This window comes from Monopterus albus, unplaced genomic scaffold (assembly GCF_001952655.1).
Source record: "Monopterus albus unplaced genomic scaffold, M_albus_1.0 scaffold658.1, whole genome shotgun sequence".
Classification (NCBI taxonomy): domain Eukaryota; kingdom Metazoa; phylum Chordata; class Actinopteri; order Synbranchiformes; family Synbranchidae; genus Monopterus; species Monopterus albus.
This window is the reverse complement of record NW_018128538.1, coordinates 17,509-29,940: the sequence shown is the minus strand read 5'-3', so window position 1 is coordinate 29,940 and position 12,432 is coordinate 17,509. Positions and strand designations below refer to the sequence as shown.

The following is a 12,432-nucleotide window of genomic DNA, read 5'->3' as shown; positions in this document are numbered from 1 at the left end:
TATGATTATGTATGTGTGCATACATGCTTTTATTCAAATGGATGTATGTACCCTTATGTTTCATGCTTTTTTGTGTAAAATAATTGCAATTCTAATTTTGCTTGTTGACCAAAAACCTAATAAATGAAATGAAATATTGGGGTCAGGTTTTTCACTGCTTCCTATGTTCTACTGACTAAACTTTGCAAAAATTGATCCAAAAAATGTATTCTTTTAATTCTTTGTAACTATATGTTGATGTTGTTTTTTGCAGTGGGCTCTAAAGGCAGAGTGCTGAGTGTGGAGATCAGGGAGGACCACCTCAAGAGAGCCACATTGAACTACGAGTGCTGGCGGACATCGTGGAGTCTGCGCAGAGGGGTGGAGTGGCCCGACAACGTGCAGTTTCACAATGCTGACCTCTGCACGGCTTCATGGCTCCTTGCTGGTCATGGATTTCATGCGGTCAGTGTCACAATCGCTGCAATTTGTCAAACAAAATGGAGACAGTGGGCCTCATTCACTAACCGTTCTAAAGGACAGATATATTAATGCTCTGGCATTTTCTGAAATCAGCTAACTCACTGGATGGATTATGTTTGCTGCAGGTTGCTCTTGACCTGATCCACCCTCAGCTGGTTTTACCCACAGTGCTTCCACATCTGCACACTGGAGCTGTGTGTGCTGTCTACCTGGCCAAGTGTGTATATCTGCTGTTTCGTTGTCACCTTTCAAACCAGAGGGGTTAAAACCATGCAGTTGTTTCATGCTGTATCTTCGTCAAAGAAAAAATGTAATAATTTGGACAATACACTTAGCTGCTTTCTTCCCATGAGTTAGCTGAGAAGATCTGTACCGTTCTCATGTTTGTGTGATAAGTATGAAGCTAAAGCCAGCAGGCGGTTAGCTTAGCATAGCAAGAAGACTGGAAATAACTAAAAGCTAGCTAATTAGCATGTCGTATCTTATTTGTTTCATCCCGACTAATATATAATGTGTAAATTGTCGGATTTCTGTGTCAAAGAGTTTCTAAGCCAGGCACAGCAACTTTCTGGATGCTAAATTAAGCTAAGCCACCCTGGTGCTGGTGGTAGCTTTCCTTTTAGATACAAACATGAGAGTGGAATTCAGCAGTTTCCTTTAAGTATATAAGTATTATCAGCAGAATATACTGTATGTGCTGTTAAGTATACAGCATTCAGAATGTAGCACATACCTTATAAAGCCTAACTTTCACATTTCATAAGCCATCCTTCATAACAAAGCTCATAGTGTATTTTATCATGACACTAATTTAAAGGGGTTCAGAACAAAAATCTGTCCAGCGGAAATTACCAGTGACACAAGTGTAATTGTGCTGTTCATTGTATTTATTTGCCACTAAGCAGAGAGTAGCAATATTAGGAGGTGGTGTACTCTACCAGTGAATGCAGTTTTATCCACTTTGTTCCTCAAGTCAGAAAAAAAATATTATGGTTAACCTTTGTCAAATTGGTGTATATCTGCAGGAACAGAAGTCCAAACTTAAATGCTGCCTGACTCTCCCTCTGTAATCCAGTATAACACAGGTCATTGACCTGCTGGAGGGTCTTCGATGCTCTGCGCTTCCTTTATTGTGTGAACGCATCATTGAGGTTCCAGTGCGAGACTGGGTGGTGGCTCCAGCCATGTGGAAAGACCGAGGGTACTACAGCAGGAAAGCTCCAATCCTGGAGGAAAACCAAAGGAAGGAGGCAGAGGAGGAGACATCGGATGAGACTGACAGAGGTGATTTCAAGGAACAGACCTGTGTTTGTCATGATGTCTGAGCATTTCCCTCAGTTGAAATGTTAAAGGGCTTTCAGATAGGATGTGGTATGCACTGCACTCGAGGGCACAGCACAGGGGAGGAGGGCACAAATCGTTCACAATGGTGGGTGCCAGTTGCTAGGCAACCAAAAGGCTTTCCAGGAGATGGTTAGCAGATATTACCTAGTTTTTTGAGCAGCAGACTTGGATGCACGATGGCTCTATCTACATGACAGCAAAAAGTGCTGGCTTTAGTTGTACTGATGATGATGAGGAGAGAGCTGCAGCAAAGAAGATGTGGGTCTGCAAAATCAGCTTCTCCTTCATTGTCTTTGTGGTTTGTAAGGTTCTCTGCAATTGGATGCATCAAGGTATCGTCACAGAGCGCTGCAGCCAAGTTGAACTTTTTTTAACTTCAGTGCAGTGTGCAGGGACTGCATGCAGGACAGTGCACTGTATGTTCTTCCACTGCGCAACACATAGAAACAAATGGGTTTGATAGTGGAGCGAAGTGCAGCGCCCACCGTGTCCTATCTGACAGCCCCTTTATTGATGTATTTAAGAGTTGGCCACAGAGCAGCATCCAACCTTTAGGACTGTTCCCTACATTGCCAGACCTCACCATCAACAAAGCAGCCACACAGGTCAGATGTTATATTTCCCATAGCCCTATTGTGAAAATTTAGATATGATGCAAATAAATACTCAAATCTGTTTTTCCATTTTCAGCATTCCTGGTGAAACTGAGGAAGTGTGTGTGAAGTATCTGCTCAGCGAATAAGGAATCCTGGACATAAATTGTCATTTTATTTCCTTACTGCAAATAATTTGGAGAATAAAGGTCATCAGAGTAACTATGCTATATGTTGTAGTGCAGTGGTCCCCAACCCCCGGGCCGCGGACCGGTACCGGTCCGTGGATCAATTGGTACCGGGCCGCACAAGAAATCATTAATTATTTCCGTTTTATTTATTATCTGAGTCTGAATGATCTTTTATTTTGAAAAATGACCGTATTCTCTCGGTTACATCTCGGTCACTTGAGCGCCAAAACTGGCTTACTTGTGCGACATATTCAGCCTGCTCAATGAACTCAATCTGTCACTTCAGGGGAAAATGACAACTGTCTTCAAGTTGGCAGATAAAGTAGCTGCATTTAAAGCCAAACTGGATTTGTGGGGACGGCGCGTCAACAGAGGCATTTTGGACATGTTTCAAACATTAGCGGGGATTTTGGGTGAGACTGAGCCTGAGCCTTCATTCTCCCAGCTGGTGCACGATCACCTGTCTTTGCTTTTAAAAGAGTTCGAGCGCTACTTCCCAACCACAAAGGACCCACGAACTGCCAAGGAATGGATCCGCAACCCATTTGTCAACAAACCAGGTGAATCCAGCAGGTCTGTGCAAGAAGATCAACTGCTGGAGATCGCAAATGACGGCGGCCTTAAAAAGATAGGTACAGGAGGAAATATTACCATAAACTTAATTTGTTTTTTTCTTCAGTTGGAGTGTCCACTACACAAAGGCAGAGGTAGCTACAGTCAGGTTATTTTAAAGCTTGCTTCATTGTTCCAGTGAGCAGATACTAGATATATTTAGCGTTATGGGGAGTTAAAATTTTCAACACAGTGGATTCACGTTTATTATTATATTAACAATATAAACAATCTACGAATCACTGTACTGCCTCTGGGCACCACTGTGGTGCTCCTCTCTCTCTCGCTGCCACACAAAGTGAGAGGGCACAATGGCCATCACCTAAAAGAAGAACAAAAATACATACAGGACCCTAAAAAAGTAACTTAAAAAAAATTCTGGCATTAAACCAAAGCAATACAGATTGACATGAACAGCAAAAATAAGACCCATAAAAAAAAAAAGAAAAAAAACCATTTATCATTCTCCTCAGGCAATTCTACTTCTGTGCACCTCTTCACAGCAGCTTTGTACTCAATGCGACCCCACAGCTTGTCTCGCTGCTTGAAGAAGCAGGGAAAGTGCTTCCTCCAGTTCTTGCCCAGCGCCCATGGAAAAATCTCATACTTACTCTCCTCCTCATCCTCCTCCATGGTATTGGCAAGATACCTACAGATGGAGCACATGAGATAGTTTTACTTGAGATAGTTTCATTTCATTTAAGCTTAATTTTGATACTTGTCTAAAACTTACAATGCAATGAAAAAAATTTTCCTGGTGTATTCAGCAAAAGTGAAGCGGGCTCTTTTGAAGTACACAAAGGCCATGGCCAGAAGATACTGATTAATTAAGGAGAAATGCTTAAGTCAATTTATTGTAAACATCATAAATTTTCAAAGGTTTTCCATCTTTCACCAAAACAACTGCTTTACCTCGTGTGTCATTTTACAGCAGCAGTCCATCCACAGGAATTCTTGAATGAGGTCATCATCTGTAACCGATTATTTTAAATGAGTGTTTTCATCTTATTATGAGGATTAAGAGTAAGATTAATGGCTTGAATGAAACCGACATAAAACTCTTAATGCAACACATTTATTTCTGTAAAAGACAAAACAGTAGTCAGTTTCAGGAGCGCACTCTTTGCCTGTACTGTGCATTCGTTCATCACGTACTGACTACTTTTTCGGCTGCATATATCCAGATAACACAATTAAACTTAGCTCAAGTACTAATAACCCACATACAATAGTACTGGCCGAACACAAGAAACAACCACTCTTCTTGTAGGTGTATTACAAGGCTGATTCAGCACTTATACATTCAGACAGGTACATCATTTTGAACATGACCATCATGAAATGACCAAACTATATGTATTTTACCCTTATACTGTGGTGTTTACATGAACTCAACTTAGTACAGTTTTTACTTGTTGTTTCTAAGCAGTTTTTAATCCTCTCATGAACTGACTTATTGAACAAATGGGTCTTAAATCAATGTCTTGTACTGTATTTATAATTTCTTTTAACCCAGAATACAACGAAAATAAGCATTTTAACACTTAATGTGGTAACTACATACAATTTACAGAGTACACCGTGCAGCTCCCAACCAGATACAACATGCGAACAACACTGATTCTAGCCTTAGCTCAGTAACAGAATTGGCGCTAGTATATTGTCCACATGTGCACAGTTCAGCTTGACACTCCATGTCACTCACACTTCAATCAAACCATACCCGTGTTACAACCGTGTGCATTCTAGAGCATCTACATTTCCCATTTTGGATTACAGAGACATTGACAAGTTCCCTATCAAGCTACTGCGGTCGCCACGGGCCCATGTCCGCCATCTTGATAGCACAACGTAGCGACTCGCACTCACGATCTCATACACACGTCAGTTCACTCTACTCCGCATGATATGCGTCACTCCAATGCACCAAAGAATCACCGCTACTGCTATCTATTATTTGTGCGTTGCCCACAACCCGCTTACCTGTAAAAGACAAAACAGTAGTCAGTTTCAGGAGCGCACTCTTTGCCTGTACTGTGCATTCGTTCATCACGTACTGACTACTTTTTCGGCTGGCGTCAGCTACTGATGCCTAAGGCATTGAGCGAGGCTGACCACACCGGCCTGAACAATCCTCTTTCTTTTACAACACATACACACGCACACCAGACCAAGCACCAAATAGACTCTTGGCAGTAGGTTCCTCAGCAGTTTTGGCCCCATTCATGACACTAGTTCAAAATTAAATGGGGGGGGCAACTATCTTTACACCCACAAATCACACAACCACTCCTACGGGCAATTTAGAGACACCAATCAACCTATGCTACATGTTTGGGAGGAAGCTGGAGCATTCGGAGAAAACCCACGCAAACACGGGGAGAACATGCAAACTCCGCACAGAAAGGCCCCAGGTCGGCCGGGCTCAAACCCAGAACCTTCTCACTCTGAGGCAACAGCACTAACCACCGTGCTGCCCATGCTAGATAGAGAAGAAAAGAAAATCAGTAAATCACCAAAATAACATGCTAACTGTTTAGTCCTTTAGAAATATATGGCCAATGAAAACATAAGGATATCCCTTTTTTGTTAACATGAAAAGTAACTGTCACATAATCGATGATAAAATATAATTATTGTGATAATTAGTGCGTGTTTTCTAATGCATTTAAAATGAAACATTTTTATTTTATTAAGTTATCCCACCCTTTGTGTGCTATGGAAATGGGCTAAAGGCTAAAGAGGGAGATTTTTTTTTTCCAGTCTGTAAAAAACCACCGGAGGCCAGCCAGCCCTCATTACCCAAAGGAGCTTACGGTTTTATATGCTTTCACGTGACATATGTGCACACTGAGGAAATCACTGAAAGCCCCACTAATCCTCTCAGCTGCTCATCCTTTGTAAGGTGGAGAAGGATGTGTTTCAGAACACGCTACAAGGAATTTTTAAAAATTAATCTGTGGATTTATTGCCTATCTTTGACTGCAGTAAAAGATTTGTAAAATGGATTTATCAGTATATTTTTTTTTTGGTAGCTTCCCTGTGGAAACAGATTTTATTAGACACAACAACCTCAGCCATCTGAAAACGACAGCTACAGCAGGTGGCTAAGGACCTTGACAGTTCTTTGCATCATTCAATACACTATCTGCACGGCTCTATTTGTTATCTGAAATTACAATTATCTTGTACTTAAAAAAAATCTAAAATGGGCTGCTCACCATCCAAAGGTAATAATTCTGGGACTCTTGTTCTCATGAGGAAGGGGAAAATGCTGCCACCTGCATCTCAAGAAAGCCCCAGAGATTTTAGTGTCCAAGATCGAGAAAACTGTAATTCAACGAGATCAACGTATGGAGACACAAAGGAGAGGAAGGCAACCGGACAAACCCAGGTATTTCAAAAAATGACACATATAACATCACAAAAAAAGAGATCTGTGCCTGAGCTATCCCCAGCAGCAGTAAACATGGATAAATCAGGGAGTCAAAGAAGGGTCAACAACACAGCATCACAGAGAAAAGATAATGTTGACAAGCAGGATGTGACAGACAAAAAGTCTGTCAAAAAAGTAAAGAAAAATACAAGAGGTACGAAGGTTCTTAAAAAGAAAGACAAGGACAATCTATCTACAAAACAAAATGTGGACTTCCCAGAACCTCTGGTTAAAGCTCATCAAGCTGCTTATGGCTTTTTGAATCCTGGTATAAACAAATATGATGTTATACTTGGACTTTTGGAACAAGCAGCCCAAACTCAGGTGTTAGTGCAGCCTATGGTTGCCTTTATGGTCCTATGCTATGAGGAAATAATTCAGGGACTGGAAGAAATGGCAGATGAGGGAGAAGAAGTTTTAAAAGAAAATGGAGAACATCTTTCTTGGCCAAGTCAAATGAAAAACCTCTCATCTTCTTCACCTCTGAAAGCTGGCCGTGCTAATATTGAGCCCCCACCGGATTTGTTGCAGCAGCTGCTTCAGTACACCACACATAGAATGCAAAATGTGAGTCAGACTGTTGGTGGAATTGGGGACTCTGCTTTGGTGGAGGCATTGGAGTATTTTGCTTCAGTCTCAGAGCTTTTAAAGGAAAAACTGAAGGTCAAGCATGCTGTAGAGACTAGGCTAATTCAACTGTTCTCTCATATTGAAATGGCCTCTCTGTTCAAACCTGGACCAGAGGACTCTGCTCTGTTTAGTGAGGATAGTGGTATTGGGGCTGAGAGTGAATCCCTTGTGGGTTCTGAAAGACACCACAGACAAAATAGCTGTGAGTCCACTGGGACAAATAGAGCAATTCCTGTCAGTCCAATGGAATTCACCTCCATGAATACTAGGCAAGGAGTGTCAAGGCACAAGCTTATGAGTCAAATAAGTCCAACTGTTTCCCTCACATCGCTGAACCCATTAGGTTCTACATGTACCATAAAGGCTAATGACCAAAGAGACTCATTGCTAGGTTCAATCTCCTTAGATGATGGGGAGGAAGAAGATAATGATGATGATGGAGAGATGGATAGAGGCATGGTAAATGCACAAGTAGGCTTTAGAAAACAATCTAATTCTTCACTTGAAGACCATAAACAGCAACACCCACTCCATTTACCCCCAAAATGCATAGAGAATCTTCAAAATGTAGAAATGACTGTCAAAATGAAAAATGCTATAAGCGGTAGGATACAGTTTGTCACATCACAGAACTCTGGTGCCCAAACAAAGGTAACGGGCAGTCCAAAAACCAGTAGACATCAGTGGATGGATGATGAGGAATTATCTGCAAGGAGGCATCAAACAGCAGCACCTATTCAGAAGGTAGTGGTAAAAAAAACCCTGGTGGCTAAGGAGCAATGTTCCCAGTCAGCAGAATCCCTACAAAGCAAAGGTGAAGATCCTACTCTGCTTGTACTAGAAAGGACCCAGAAGGATTTAAACCAGAAATTGCAAAAAATGAGTAAAAGTAACACAGGTCGAAACAGACAGACTGTTCCATCTAAACAAAATCAAGGAACCTCATCAATAAAGTCTCCAACAATAAATCACAAACATTTCTTACTAGAGAAGAACAGCATTCTCCAGTCACTTAGAAACAAAGCAGGCCTTACAAGCTGCAACAGCAGAAAGCCAGAGGGAGCAAGTGATTTGGAAGAAGATAAAGAGAAGGACAGAAAAATATCAAAAGGTTCAGTAAAAGCCACCCCACCACCTAGTCCTCCTTTATCACCACAAACAGCTGCAGGCCTTTATATGGGCAGAAATTCTGTTAAAAAATTGATTGCTACTTTCAGTCAAGGAATAGATGAGCTAGACAGTTCTAAAGTTTTGGGGCCTCTCAAAGGAGTACGGAAGTGTGGTGTTCCTGTGCTACCTGGTTTAGGAAATGTAGAAGCTGTGCTTAGTGCTGGGATAACCAGCTGTAGACCTGAATCAATCTTATCTGAGAAAACAGAGGATTTAGATCGGGAGAGTTTTCCTCCACCTCCACTGGAAGTATTAATGGATAATTCCTTTGAAGGTGCTCAATGTCTTTCAGCTGGTGTAACAGATGATGGGGCTACAAAAGTTGGCAAATCACCTATATTAAAAAGGGCTGCAGTATCACAACGACTGAGGGCCTCAGTTCAGTCAGTGACAGTGCTTCCAAGCAAAGGAGGTCTTCCACAAGCTGCAAAGAGTATTTCCCTTGCTAGAACAGATCAACAAGGCATATCTGCTCTGTCAAAGGTCAACCAAACAAATGTTCAAACCCAGGCACCTGCAGACCAAGGAAAGCAAAAGGATTCCTTGTACCAGCAAGCCAGAAAGTTAATGCACCTAAGGCACTCTTCAGACTCCCAGTCAGAGAGACTGTCAACAAGTCATCCACCAACAAATTCATCTGCCAATCAAGAAGAATCAGCTGAAATACAAGTTGGTGATAATGTTTCAGTGCCAGGAACTAACACTATAGTTTCCACTGTGCCTCCTTCACCAGTAGTGACTAGCCAACCACCTGCCACCCCATCCATGTCTCGGGGTCGAATGTTACCATCCACTCCTTCTGCACAAAGCAACTCACATCGAAGACTTCCCAGTTCCCACAATTTCAAAAGGCAACCTACTCATACACCATCTTCAGCTAGCCCCCACATTAACAGGAAACTCCCCGCACCACAAGCAATTCAGAGGAAGCTCCCCACACCACCAGCAATTCAGAGGAAGCTCCCCAGCCCACCTATTGCAAAGCAGAACATCTTAAATTCAAACTCAGTTTCCTTGTACCCTTTCAAAACACCATCACCACCAGCTTCACCAAAAGTACAAAAGTGGTCAAGAGAAAACAGCAGTGAAGACTTATCTAGTGCTCGGCTGATCAGTAATGCACGTTCAGTGTTCTGCCCTGCATCTGCATCCCTATTTGAGGCCCAGCCCTTTTCAGTTCCCCAGCCACCTCAAGCATGGGCCTCCGCTGGATTGTCTTCTCTCTCACATTTGTTAGAGAATCATGGAAGATTTCCTGTATCTGGACCTCGACCCTTCATTCAACGTAGTCATTCAGACCGAAGGCCAAGTCTAAGTCTGCCACCAAGATCACTAGACATCTCAGTGGCTAAGACTTGTGGGAGTGATCCAGCAATATATTCACAGGGGTGAGTGTTTTCAGAATTTATATGTTCCACATCGCCAGTCCTTAAGTATGGCTTTCTCTTGCATCTTTAATTGTGTGTTTACAGGTACCTTACTTTCATACTATACTGTATAGTACACTGTAAAAACTGGGTTTGGGCTTATATAATATTAGTAACCTTTATGTAATAAAAATGACTATGTGCAGTTTGGAATCAGACTGAGCTGATTTCAACAAATTTGAATTGCATTTGACTCAGTTTTTTTTAAATAAAATTGGCTATGTATAATTTAGTAGAATTTAATTGTATTTTATGACAAAAGTCAAAAATGTTAAAAATTGATATGTTTTACTCACTTGGAGGTCGTTGGTTTTAATCACCTCACACCTCCTGGCATTTGGTGCCACAGATAATCATCCACCATTTCAGGGACTGTATAAACACAGTAAGCTTTTTACATGGAAAATAAAAAACAGCATGTAAGTTGGTAGAGTTTATAAGAAGCAATTAATGTGCAAAATGTTTAACAATTTTAACAGTTCTGTAACTGACAAAGATCCACTTGATCCACTTCACAGTTTAATCAAATTAAAGTGTTTACCAAAAACACTAGTGCTTTTTAAGTTTTGTCTGTAAAACTGTATGTTTGTATATAAAATTTTTAAACCTCCATGAGTCATTATCTCCCAGCTATTGTACATGAACATTTTCCTCATTCTCGCTCTATTCATATTCTTATATTGACTGTACAATTCTTGTGTTATGTAAATAATATGGTTTGTCCACACATAATGAAATATGATCCAGTGACAGCATGTTGAAGCATCATGTAGAGAATGATGTGGAATTTGGCTTAATCAAGACCTAATACATCAGAATGTGCCATTCAGGGCCATTGAGCTGGAATTAAAATTCCTTGTGTTCTCGAAATACTTGGCAATAAAGTTTATGCTTATGCTTATAAAAGTCCTAGAGCAAAGCAAGTGACAGAGAAAAACAAAGACAGAGAGAATAACAGAAAGAGACAGACAGGTGGAGTGACAAGGAGTGCGTCTGTGTGACAGACACAGAGAAAAGGAGCACTTTGTTTTCCTCCAAAAGTAAAGTCTTAGGTATGAGATTCTTACATCGTTTGAACCAGGAGCACCTGCAGAACATTCTAGTACAGCATTTGTACATGTTTGACAGAAACATTATCCTGCCAGAACTGCATGAAATGCATTAATCTTAAATGCTGAGCATATCAAGGACTATTTGTCACGGTCACCAATAACAATCCCAAAATCTTACATTAAAAGTGAAAGCCCAATTTTAGGGGTTTATGAACCTGTGTGGTCTTGTACAATTTCTTCCAGAGAGAACTCTGTCACTTTACAAGATAATCTCAGTAATAGACCATTCCTGTTTAAAACTGATGCAAACCCACCTGGCTCACTTCCCTAAGTGCTAATGACAGCCTCCTCTTTTCATTTCTATAGGCTGAATGCTGAACCAACCAGGGATGATGAACTGTGTGGTAGCCAATCAGACCTCAGAACTATACCACGCCCTGCATCACACCCAGACCTGTGTATTGTTGGTCATGCCTTGCACAGAGATTAAAGGGGCCAGTGAAGGGCCACTGGGATGATGGATTATTTTAAGAATGGTGGTGGTGTTTATTCCACTGGGAAGAGAGGAAGAGCTGATTCTATCCACTTGCAGCATTAATATGCCGCCTCAATGTTTATAAATAAATGAACCTGTTTTAGTTTTTACTTTGTAAGAGTGTGTGTTCCTCTGTGGCTGCATACATGTATGCATTGTGTTTCAACCCAAACATGCTCTCGAATTTGTCTGTGCTGAGAGAGAAAGTCATGTTTCCAAATTAAAGAACCCATTACCTGGTTTCCAAAGGATATTGTCCACTTTTTTGGAAGTGATTCATGCTCCACACAGCGCTAATTAACTTTACTTTCAGTTTATTCAGACTGGTGGCTACATCATCAAAATTCATATGTGTTCTCTTGGCTCAGTGGCCTTAAGCTGGCTCTCCTAACTTTTATCTAGAACAGCAGAAACAAAATGTAGAATGCTATTGACAAGTTAACTGTGCTTTTGAATTAACTGCAAGTAAATAAATCATATCAGTGGCATGAACCACTTCAGGATTTTGTGCCCAGGGTTTTAGGAACTCTGTGATTGGAAATCACAATTCAGTGCTACAAAAGGCACTGTCACATAGTTCCCATTATTTTAATTTTTTTTTGTTAATTTTCTGTTTCATGTTTCTTTGTACATGCCATTTTTTAAATAAACAAGTAGAAAAATCATTTCACCCAACCAGCTTCTGTGCTTTGTTAATAGTAACATGTCAAACCATTTATTAATTTAGTATTAGTGTTATGCAGCCATTGGACATAACCAACAATGGAAGTATATTTATTTAAGTACTGTTCTTAAGTGCAAATTTAAAGTACTTATACATTGTTTTATGCCAATATTTTCATGTCATGCTGCTTTATAATACTACTTTGTTAGTTTTCAAAGAGTAATGTACATTTTACTCAACTTAGTTTATTTTAACATTATTTATGAGTAGAATAGAGTAGGTATTTTATTGATCCCACAGTGGGGAAATTTCTGTG

General features: G+C 40.7%; 3 protein-coding genes across 5 annotated transcripts in view; 2 read left to right on the top strand and 1 right to left on the bottom strand.

Moving 5' to 3' along the window:
• trmt61b (tRNA methyltransferase 61B) overlaps window positions 1-2,685 on the top strand; it is a gene marked incomplete at its 5' end in the record, with an annotated part of 7,750 nt that extends 5,065 nt beyond the window's left edge. Inside the window, 5 exons of the mRNA XM_020588888.1 lie at window positions 254-444; window positions 588-679; window positions 1,538-1,746; window positions 2,331-2,411; window positions 2,497-2,685. Coding sequence (XP_020444544.1) covers window positions 254-444; window positions 588-679; window positions 1,538-1,746; window positions 2,331-2,411; window positions 2,497-2,528 — 605 coding nt within the window. The remainder of the gene's footprint in view (window positions 1-253; window positions 445-587; window positions 680-1,537; window positions 1,747-2,330; window positions 2,412-2,496) is intronic.
• A 697-nt stretch (window positions 2,686-3,382) lies between these two features.
• Window positions 3,383-5,478, bottom strand: spdya (speedy/RINGO cell cycle regulator family member A). 2 transcript variants are annotated; one of them, XM_020588887.1, is made up of 5 exons: window positions 5,186-5,478; window positions 4,115-4,173; window positions 3,936-4,021; window positions 3,686-3,851; window positions 3,383-3,524 (listed from the first exon to the last, which is right to left on the bottom strand). In XM_020588887.1, exons 1-5 carry the CDS (start codon window positions 5,250-5,252, stop codon window positions 3,435-3,437), a joined length of 468 nt encoding a protein of 155 aa, XP_020444543.1. In that variant the 5' UTR covers window positions 5,253-5,478; the 3' UTR covers window positions 3,383-3,434. The 2 variants fall into 2 exon arrangements, with proteins under 2 accessions (XP_020444543.1, XP_020444542.1); XM_020588886.1 differs by having other exon boundaries at window positions 3,383-3,851.
• Window positions 5,479-5,930: 452 nt separating this feature from the next.
• On the top strand, window positions 5,931-12,018 carry pcare1 (photoreceptor cilium actin regulator 1). 2 transcript variants are annotated; one of them, XM_020588884.1, is made up of 3 exons: window positions 5,931-6,305; window positions 6,464-9,826; window positions 11,284-12,018. In XM_020588884.1, exons 2-3 carry the CDS (start codon window positions 6,474-6,476, stop codon window positions 11,405-11,407), a joined length of 3,477 nt encoding a protein of 1,158 aa, XP_020444540.1. In that variant the 5' UTR covers window positions 5,931-6,305; window positions 6,464-6,473; the 3' UTR covers window positions 11,408-12,018. The 2 variants fall into 2 exon arrangements, with proteins under 2 accessions (XP_020444540.1, XP_020444538.1); XM_020588882.1 differs by having other exon boundaries at window positions 5,931-9,826.
• Window positions 12,019-12,432: the final 414 nt, after the last annotated feature.

Excerpts from the sequence above, each read along its gene's own strand:
- pcare1 (XM_020588882.1), top strand. The coding sequence starts at position 6,411 with ATGGGCTGCTCACCATCCAAAGGTAATAATTCTGGGACTCTTGTTCTC. Across the intron at positions 9,827-11,283 it reads CCAGCAATATATTCACAGGG|GCTGAATGCTGAACCAACCA; the intron begins GTGAGTGTTTTC and ends TCATTTCTATAG.
- spdya (XM_020588886.1), bottom strand. The coding sequence starts at position 5,252 with ATGAACGAATGCACAGTACAGGCAAAGAGTGCGCTCCTGAAACTGACT. Across the intron at positions 4,022-4,114 it reads GCTGTAAAATGACACACGAG|TATCTTCTGGCCATGGCCTT; the intron begins GTAAAGCAGTTG and ends TTAATTAATCAG. Across the intron at positions 3,852-3,935 it reads AAAATTTTTTTCATTGCATT|GTATCTTGCCAATACCATGG; the intron begins GTAAGTTTTAGA and ends CTCCATCTGTAG.